This window comes from Nicotiana tabacum, chromosome 3, assembly GCF_000715075.1.
Source record: "Nicotiana tabacum cultivar K326 chromosome 3, ASM71507v2, whole genome shotgun sequence".
NCBI classification, from domain to species: Eukaryota; Viridiplantae; Streptophyta; class Magnoliopsida; order Solanales; family Solanaceae; genus Nicotiana; species Nicotiana tabacum.
Genome location: NC_134082.1, coordinates 156,840,313 through 156,851,381, shown reverse-complemented (window position 1 = coordinate 156,851,381; position 11,069 = coordinate 156,840,313). Strand labels below are relative to the sequence as shown.

Here is an 11,069-nt window from a genome sequence, read left to right as displayed (position 1 = left end):
GGCATTTTATCGTCGTTTCATGGTATCACACACCATTAATATGATGAATAAACTTGCAATATTATAAAGAAAAATTATGATACGGTATATAAAAAGGTAGGGTAAATGATAAAATAAAATTACTGAATACTAATGAAGGATGAGATTGAGAGAAAACCCCAAGGAAACGACGCGATCACACCAAATCGATTGTTATATAAAGTGGCACATGTCATCGTTACGTAACGACGGATTTAACGATACGATACAATAAAATTTAAGTAACAATCAAAATAAATATTGTATTTAAAGTAACTATACGATATGACACAATAGTAACAATCATCCAAACAAACTATTAATTTACACGTTACTCTAAATTTTGAGAATATTGCTTCCTTGTTAGTATTTGTTTATTTTTTATTTTGTGACAGTTAGAATGGTTGTTTTCTATTAGATAATTATTCTTAAATATGATAAAACAAATTAAACGACTATTTTGTGTAGTATGAAATCTATTTTTAAAGCATAAAAAGACAAATGACATTTAATTAAAGGTTTTTGTGTTTTTAATATAGTATAGAGTAAAAATAAATATAGATATAAATTATTAAAATTGACGGCAAATAAGAGAAGTTGAATCGGCAGAGAGGGCGACCTACTTGGATACCTTTATATTTTATTCTTATAATGTGTAATTGACGTGTTCTTTCTAATTTAAGAATTCCTAAACATACCGAAGATCTGAAGAAATATTCGTTTTCAAATGAAGAAATTACAATGTTAGATCTTGACTCAGACTCATTTACTTGTCTGTTTGAAGGGATAACATTTATATTTTGATTCTAACAAGGAAATATGACCGAAATCTAGTGTCATTTCTTTAAAGCAATGCTCTTGTACCTAGTTCAAATAAGGAAAACTTTAATGATTTTTTAATTTGATTTTAAGGTCCTAAATATTAGGTAAATAATTTTAATTACAATTTTGTCTAATGTGAAAGTTACTTTCAAAGGGTAAAAAAAACGAACAACATTTCGCTAAGCGCCTTCGTGTTTTTAATATAGTATATAGATAGATAGATAGATAGATAAATAAATAGATAAGCTAAAACAGTTTTTCGAGAACAACCTACCAAAGGATGACGTTTTTAAAGAAACAAATAAGAAAAAATATATATGGCTTTTGATCTTTTTTTAAAAGGGTTTTATTATTTATTTATTGTGAAATTTTAGGTATGCCAAAATACATTTGGTAGGAAATGAAGATGTTTTGACGATCTTATCCTTTTAAAAATTTTATTTTTACTGTTTACTTAACTGGTTATAGTTTAAAATGTGGTAATGACAAGCTTAAGTTTTTTTAATTTGCTGATGTGACAAGATGTATCAGTTTTCGATGTCGAATATTTGAATATTAACACATAGGGTGTGTTTGGTACTAAGGAAAAAAATATTTTTCAATTTTTTCATGTTTGATTGACTTAAATGTTTTGGAAAATATTTTTCTTTAGAACTCATTTTCCTCCAATTGGAGAAAAATATTTTCCTTATCAAGAGAAGGGAAAACATTTTTAAAGACTCCTTCTCAACCTTCCCCACCGTCACCAACCCCCACCCCTACCTCCCCCTCCAAAAAAGGTTTTTTTTTTAAATTTTTGTTTTTCCGTTACCACCCACCCTGCTACCCCTTCACCCCATCCACAGCCTCCTCCCTCCTCCCTCCTCCCTCCCCCCGCAAAAAAAATTATCTTTTTTTTTTTCAATTTCAAATTCTGTTTTTTCGTTTTTCTGCACCATCCACCCGCACAAAAAAGAAATATTGTAATTTAAATTTCTTTTTTTTGTTTTACTGCACCCCCCCTCTCCGGAAAAAATATTTTTTAAATATATTTTTTAGTTTTAATTTTTTTATTTATCGGTTTAAATGTTCAAAATTTTACAAGTTCCAAAATTATGAGTTTGGAAGTTTTTGGGTTTAGAAATTATAAAGTTTACGGGTTCGAAATTCTGCGTTTTTGAAAGTTTAGCAGTTCGAAAGTTTATAAAATTTGTGGGTTCGAAAGGTTATTTGTTTGAAAGTTTATGACTTCATGTTTATTATATCTAAATTATTTATGAATACTCACACTTTTCTTAATTTGCGTACCAAATACCGAAAAATGAATAAAATTACTACTTATTTTCCAAGAAAATATTTTCTTGAAAAATATTTTCCACGGAAAACATTTTCCGTTATACCAAACACACCCATAATTGAGTCATTTTAATGATGCAATTTTTTTTTTTGTCATTGCTAGTACAACAGGTAAAGTTCAACGACTTTAATGAAATAAAATAATATTTTTATTGACTTTACTTACAACAGAAGAAAATGCATGGAGTATAGAGTGGCCACCTCGAGCTCCATCATAATATGTTGGAACTCCATTATAATATGTTGGAGTTCTAATATACTTAAGCTGAAACTCCATTATAATATGCTAGAGTTCCAGTACACTTATGCTGGGGTAGTTTTCGGATTTTGAACAGTGTTTTCGTTCAGATTTATCTTTACATGAAAGTGGCTGAATTTCGATTACTTTTGAAACTGTGGTTATTTTTGAATGATCACTTGTAAATCTGGCTATTTTTGAATTTCTCCCAAACTAATATAGTGAAGAAAAGAAAAGAAGTAAAAATAGCACGGTATAGCCAGTTTTCGGACTGGTCATTCAAAAATAGTCAGCATTTACGAAGTCAATGAAAAATAGCCACTATTTTGCTGCAGTAGAGATCGATCCCGCATAATATACTGGAGTTCGGTGCACCTGTGTGTGAACTCTAGTATGTTATGCTGGGCCGGTATACTTTGCTGACTCCAGTATAATATACTAGAGACTAGAGCAACGGTGCTCCAAACTCCATTATATTATACTAGACAATTATACTTGCTGGAACTCCAGCATATCTAGTGTACTTATGCTGGAACTCCATCATATTATGCTGGAGTTCCAGCATACTTATCCTGGAACTCCAGTATAATATGCTGGAGTTCCAACACTGATATATTTTCCGGCTTTTGAACAGTGCTTTCACTCAGATTTATCTTTACATGAAAAGTGGCTAAATTTCGATTACTTTTGAAACTGAGCTATTTTTGAATGACTAGTTGTAAATTTAGCTATTTTTGAATTTCTCGCACCAAAAAAGATGCTACCCGGCCCAATAACCAGAGGCCCGCCCAACTCATTCCTAACGCTCTTTGCTCAATTGTTCTCCTCTTAAAAGCCATTTTCTGAGATCTGAATCTAAACAATACTAGCAAAGAAGAAGAATTATTCTGTTTGAGAAGAAAAAAGGATATTTGAGAAATGGCAGCAGCAGGACCAGACCCGTTGTTCGGATTGAGGAACAACTTCTACATAGGTGCATACCAAGCCGCAATTAACAACAGTGATGTTCCCAATCTTTCACAGGACGACGCCGTTGAAAGAGACACTCTTGTTTACCGATCTTATATTGCCCTAGGGAGTTACCAGGTTTTGATTATTTGGGATTTGATTGAATTCTTCTGTGATTGTAAATTCTTTTTGTATTTACCAGATATTTTCTTTTTTCTTTTTCTCATTGCAGCTTGTGATCAATGAGATCGATGCATCAGCTCCTACTCCACTTCAGGCTGTCAAATTGCTTGCTTTGTACCTTGCTAGCCCTGATAATAAGGTGAACATTTTTATTCCATTTCCCCCCCTTTTCACTCCAGTGATCTTTTGGTAAAATGCTAGTACTGCGTCTTGTTATCCGTAATTTTGAAGGTGTCCATAATCGTCTAGGTTAACACATAGATCTGACTGAAAATTGAGCCCCAACTAAGAAGGTTTTTTTTGGGGAGGGGGGGGGGGATACAGGAGTGGTTTTCCAATTGTTAATTGTGTTTGTCCCTTACATAATTTAATGCCTAGTGGTAATATTTAGCGGTCCAATTTATTATCCTCCTCTTTTACCATCTTTCAGCTAGTTTAATCTCCAGATATTGAGTGTGATCCCAATGTTATTGTTTGGGTAGCTTTGTCAATTTAGTTCTTTGAATCCCTTTTAATTTAATGAAGTAACTAGTTTTTTGTCTGTGTTTCTTAAAAGTACGAGATACCCCTGATTAATGACATATTATGTAACGTATAGTGTTTTGCCTTTTGCTAATTCATGTCCCGTTCCATAAGCTGGAGGGATTTATGCTGGGCATGATTGGTACAACTCAAGTACGTCCATCCATCTATTGTATATGTTGCAATTTAGGAATTTCAGTTCAAGTGACATTACGGGATAAGTTCTCTCTCCTATTTGATCCCTGATAAAATAAAATGAATAATTTATTTGTAACTATCTGAAAGGTTTCGGTAAATGATTTATTATAATCTTCAATTTTCTGCTTTGCAGAAGTGTTATTCCCTATTTGTTATGGACTATAGGGGGGTAATTAGTAATAACTTTCTTCTTTATTTTGTAGGAAACAGCAATTGCTGGTCTTCATGAATTGTTAGGAGACCCAGCCATAGGAAGCAATCCTATATTAAGGCTTATTGCTGGGATTGTGTTCACGCATGAGCAGGATTACAATGAAGCTCTGAAGCACACAAATGCTGGTGGAACAATGGAATTGTGAGTTGCTACTTTTATTTTGTTGTATGATTACTTAGAAGATCACTATGCTAAAATGTAGAAAACATTGAGGAATTTGCTTTGTGATGGATTGATTGCTTTATTTTCTGTGACTATTGGCATTGTACTAATTATACTATGGTGCTTCATGCTTGTGTGCGTCTAAATACAGTTCTATTCTTTTAAATGACTTACTATTTTTCCTTAGCAAAGGACTAGTGCTATTCAAAAAATCTGTGTCAGGAACTCTGTGAGCTCTCATTCTGAGACAAAAGACGTGTATGTGAGATGTGATAGAGACAATGGTCGTCTACCAGAAAGTATTAAAGAAAGGATATAATAACATAACTTTTTTCCCCGGGGAAGTATAAGTAGAATCCACTAATTATCTTAGTGCAATCCTTTGCAAGTATGAGTTTATGCTGGATCAACTGGCAGCTAATCAATCGCAGAATCTTAGTTGTTCAACTCTAAACCCTCTCTCCAATCCTCCATTTCTCAAGTGGCTCTTTCCAATTTTTTTGTTTGATTATCTACTTCTGTTTGTGCACTTTTTTTACACCATGTTTCACTTTTCAATATCTGTGTCCCTTTTAGTTAATTCTTAATTGCTTTACCAATCACGGTATTGTAATGAATGGAACTTAATCATTTTGAAGTTTGTGGATAGTGATCACATCCTGGAGAGATTTGGCTAAAGAAACTGTAGACTAATACATCTCCATACCTCATCATGGTTGAATTCGAATTAAGCTAGATTAAGAAGCTTCCTTTCAAACTGAGTTATCGTTCCGTTCCTGCTTTACCTGGCTATAGTTTCTAGATATACCTTGTCAGGTTTTTAAGTTATAAAACTGGAAATGTTGTAGTGCTAACGTTTTTGTGTTTCTGCTTTAACTGATTTGAGGTCTGGAATACTTTTGTCTTTTCCGACCATCTACTTTGATGATTGACTGATTGAGTTTATGTATGAGAGTATCTTTCATTTCCCTTACTAAAAGTGTTTATGCAGGCATGCTTTGAACGTCCAGATACTCATTAAGATGCATAGGTCAGATTATGCAGAGAAACAGTTGAGAATCATGCAGCAAGTTGATGAAGATCATACACTAACTCAACTTGCGAATGCATGGTTAAACTTGGCAGTGGTACCTAACAATTCCAATTGTTGGCCGGTTCAAAGACTATTAGTCAAGAATATTCATAAATATATTTTATTTTCAGGGTGGTTCAAAGATACAAGAAGCATATCTTATTTTCCAAGACTTCTCTGAGAAGTATCAGATGACTAGCTTAATCCTGAATGGAAAGGCTGTTTGTTGCATGCACATGGGTAACTTCGATGAAGCTGAGACGCTGTTGCTTGAAGCCTTGAACAAGGTCACTTTGACATTATCATTGTCTTCTATATTTATCAATTAAGCTTTTTATTACTTATAAAAGAATCAATTTATCTGCATATGTCCAAATTCTGTTGATTGTACTGAATGCTTTTGGTAGTTATTCACTAAGCAAAAAATTACTCAGAACGCATTATCTTGGCATTTGCAGCTTTTTTTATGTCTTCTTGTTAAATGCCCACAGTTTTTATGAAAATATTTAAGAATGTGCTCCTCCATTCCTATATCACTTGGAAGCTTATTGATTTATGCAGGACGCAAAGGATCCAGAAACACTGGCTAATCTGATTGTCTGCAGTCTTCACCTTGGAAAACCATCCGCCCGTTATCTCAAGTATGATAATTAATATTATTATCATTTTGCTTAACTTTCTTATGAAAGAATTACATGTTATAATTTGCCAGATTAAGTCATATCATTGATTCACAGCTTTGGAAGTATCTTTGGTTCATAAAAGTTCATGTTAATCTAGGCTGTTAGGCCTCTTCTAGTTCCTTGTTTAGTTTCATTAGCCTCATGAGTTTAGTGAAATTCAGGAGGAACCCCCTATTATACTGAGTGTCAATTTGTTTTCATGGTAGCAAGAAAGGATAACTAATGGACTGCTTTGTGTGACTTGGTTTTGCAGCCAGCTGAAATTATCGCACCCAGACCACACACTTGTCAAGCGTGCCGCATCTGCTGAAGAAAGTTTTGATAGAGCAGTCCAAACTGTCGCTTGAAGAATGGACTTTATGTTAATGTTGTTTCAGTTATGGTCCTTTCTGCTACTGAGGTTGCCGCATGTCGATTTGTTTTCCTACTAAAGTACCAAGTCAACAAGCAATTGTAGAAGCTACAGTATCTTTTTGGTTATTCTCACTGAACAATTTAACGATTGGCATGTCAATCAGTCAATATAAAAAATTTACCTGCAATTTTTTATAGTTTCTTGGCCAATGATTGATAAGACTACGTCCGTGAAGATCGTTTTGTGATAATTATTGTTTGATCTGGCGGGATGTAACTGTTAGTCAATTTTGATGTTCTCATATTTTTTTATAGCTCTAGTTCTTGATATAGCCCTACGCGTGGGAGGTAAGAAAAAGAGCAAACTTCATTTGTAGCCATTCGGGGAAAACTAATGACAATAAGTAGCCACAACATAAACCATACAATTAATAGCCCAAAACCAATTACAAGGGCGAGCCCAAAACTACTGTCACTCTTCCCCTTTCAAATTTCAAACTTTTCAATTTCATAACCTACTTTAACCCATACATTTCCCTTACTTTGCTACCTACTTAGAGAAATTCTAAGTAAATTGTTTGGCTTACTTCACAATAATAAGTATACTTGGTTTACTGCAAAAACCGCAAAAATTGAGGGATTTTCCTTCTGTCTACTTCACAATAATTAGTAAAAATTGTGTGCGATAGTCACTTTTTAAAGTGGTATTTACATTTTATGAAAATGCTTAGCAATAGTAGCCACTAGTTTATTAAAATTGATATGAAAAGACTGTGTTACCCTTTTTTCTATCTCTTTCATGTTAGGGAGAAGAACTGTGCCGCCGTTTGTGAGACGGCAACTGCCGTGGACTCCGCCGACGTCTATGATCTTGATTTGTAGACTAACACATATCAGTAACTTATTCTGTTCATCACTATTGCACTCTTTATCATCCTCATCCTTTATATTCCCAAAAACATCATTAGACAAATTATCTTGGGACACTAAATCGTCGTCACTTGTATTTTCATCAGACTAGTAATGAAAAGGTTATATAGATTTGTCTTATCAATGTTGCATCCAAGCCGAATCTGACATCAATCTTATATGTAAATTGCAATTATTATTATTATTATTATTATTATTATTACTATTACTATTATTATTATTATTATTTTGTGAAAATATACAAATAACGTTTGGTTTTCTACTACGTTATGGATCATGAACTTACAGTTACAAGTTCAAAAGTTAAGGACACCTGGTCCTAAACTTTGAGTTCCAAGTTCAAAAGTTAACGACACTTGGTCCTGAACTTAGAATTACAAGTTCAAAAGTTAAGGACACTTGGTCCTGAACTTAGACTAACAAGCTTAAAAGTTAAGGATAATAGGTCTTGAACTTACAGTTACAAGTTCAAAAGTTAAGGACAATAGGTCCTAAAGTCCTGAACTTAGACTAACAAGCTCAAAAATTAAGGATAATAGGTCCTGAACTTAGGCTAAGAAGCCCAAAAGTTAAGGACAATAGGTCCTGAACTTAGACTAACAAGCTCAAAAGTTAAGGACAATATGTTTTGAACTTAGACTAACAAGCTCAAAAGTTAAGGACACTTGATCCTGAACTTACAGTTACAAGTTCAAAAGTTAAATACACTTGGTCCTGAACTTATACTACCAAGCTCAAAAGTTAAGGACAATAGGTCCTGAATTTAGACTTACAAGTTCAAAAGTTAATGACATATAGTCCTGAAGTCCTGAACTTAGAGTTGCAAGTTCAAAAGTTAAGGACACTTGGTCCTGAACTTTATGAGCAAAAGGGTGTTTTCGTCCGGGCAAATAAAGTTTATTAAAACGGTGGTTAAAGACTAAAGACATTTTAAATAGTGGCTTAAATATAAATACATGTGTTATTAGTGGCTAACCATGCATTTCTCCGTAATAAGTATACTTGCTCCAAGTCCAACTAACATTCATAAAAGATAGCCAAGTTGGTGGGGTTTTGTTTTATAGACGACTAAACAAATACAATAAAATATTAATATTTTTATGTCCTCCCTACTCAATTTATGTAGTGATAATTAAAAATGGAGGAAGATTTTTGACACATCAATATTATACGTACATATTATATATTGTATATATATGTTATTATAAAATAGCATATTATAATACCAAGTTCCAACAATTAAATGAGTAAGGACTTAGGGTAAATGCTAAGAGTTTTGCATGTCTTTTCTTATTTCTCGCCCCTCATGAGAAGATGAACTTTTAAATTATATCATTAATGATAAAATGAGGTTAATAAAATTAAACAGTTTTTCAAACATAACAATCTTTGTACCACATAAAATGGGGATGCATAGGAAGTACAACTAATAATTTCAAAAATATTTTGAAAGAGAACCTGGTTACGTAGGTATGGATTAAGTAGGTGGCAGAGTAAGAGGAATGTATGTATTAAAGTAGGTCACGGATCAATTATGTAATGATTGGTTTTACAAACGTGTAATCATTCAATATACAAAAAAAACTCTCACTATACAAAACAAATATACAAATAGACTGTCACTATACAAAAAATACATAAAATAGACTGTCACTATACAATTTATATACTACATAGGCTGTCACTATATAAAAAGTTACAAAACAAATATCACTATACAAAATATATACAAAAAAGACTGTCACTATACAAAAAATATACAAAACAGATGTCACTATACAAAATATATACAAAAAAGGCTATCACCATACAAAATAGATATAACTATACAAAATAGACTGTCACTATACACTTTGAATATACAAAAGCACTCGGAATACATTAATGATACCTTGGGAATACATTTCAAAATATATGATACACTCTAAATACGGTGTGCACACGTTACACATACAAAATGTGTATATAATTTATATACACTATGTTTACATATTAGACAATACACATGTGTATACAATTTTGATACATTATTTAGACAGATTATACATTCATGATACAAAATACACTTTGGATACACTAAATATACACTTTAGATACACAAGCACACTCGAGATAGGCTCAATATACACTAAGGATACACTGTCAAACTTAACATACAATATATATATATATATATATATATATATATATATATATATATATATATAGTATAAATAAATTATATACACATTTTGTACGTGTAATGTGTGCACACCATATTTAGAGTGTATCATGTATTTTGAAAGGTATTCCCAAGGTATCAATAATGTATTCCGAGTACGTTTGTATATTCAAAGTGTATAGTGACAGTCTATTTTGTATAGTTATATCTATTTTGTATAGTGACAGTCTTTTTTGTATATATTTTGTATAGTGACAACTATTTTGTATATTTTTTATATAGTGATGGTCTTTTTTGTATATATTTTGTATAGTGACATCTGTTTTGTATATTTTTTATATAGTGACAGCCTATTTAGTAAATAAATTATATAGTGACAGTCTATTTTGTGTATTTTTTGTATAGTGACAGTCTATTTGTATATTTGTTTTGTATAGTGAGAGTCTTTTTTGTATATTGAATGACTACACGTTTGTAAAACCAATCATTACATAATTGATCCGTGACCTACTTTAATATATACCTTCCCCTTACTCTGTCACCTACTTAATCCATACCTCCATAACCCGGCTCTCTTTCAAAATATTTTTGAATTATTAGGTGTACTTCCTATGCATCCCCCATTTTATGTGGTACAAAGATTGTCATGTTTGAAAAACTGTTTAATTTTATTAACCTCATTTTATAATTAATGATATAATTTAAAAGTTCATCTTCTTGTGAGGGGCGAGAAATAAGAAAAGACATGCAAAACTCTTAGCAATTACCCCAAGTCCTAACTCATTTAATTGTTGGAACTTGGTATTATAATCTGCTATTTTATAATAACATATATATACAATATATAATATGTATGTATATTATTGATGTGTCAAAAATCTTCCTCTATTTTTAATTCCGTACATAAATTGAGTAGGGAGGACATAAAAATATTAATATTTTATTGTATTTGTTTAGTCGTCTATAAAACAAAACCCCACCAGCTTGGCTATCTTTTATGAATGTTAGTTGGACTTGGAGCAAGTATACTTATTATTGTGAAGTAGACAGAAGAGAGGAAAATCCCTCAATTTTCGCTGTTTTTGCAGTAAACCAAGTATACTTATTATTATTGTGAAGTAAACCAAATAATTTACTTTGAATTTCTCTAAGTAGATGGCAAAGTAAGGGGAAGGTATGGATTAAAGTAGATTGCGGAATTGAAAAGTTTGAAATTTGAAGGGGAAGAG

At 32.2% G+C, this 11,069-nt stretch overlaps 1 protein-coding gene across 1 annotated transcript; it reads left to right on the top strand.

Annotated features, from left to right (window-relative positions):
- The first annotated feature begins 3,256 nt into the window (after nt 1-3,256).
- LOC107785121 (coatomer subunit epsilon-1) lies at nt 3,257-7,063 on the top strand. Its single transcript, XM_016606347.2, has 7 exons — nt 3,257-3,499; nt 3,594-3,683; nt 4,468-4,619; nt 5,632-5,767; nt 5,844-5,999; nt 6,274-6,353; nt 6,649-7,063. The coding sequence occupies exons 1-7, from the start codon at nt 3,332-3,334 to the stop codon at nt 6,740-6,742; spliced, it is 876 nt and encodes a 291-aa protein (XP_016461833.1). The 5' UTR covers nt 3,257-3,331; the 3' UTR covers nt 6,743-7,063.
- The last annotated feature ends 4,006 nt before the right edge of the window (nt 7,064-11,069 follow it).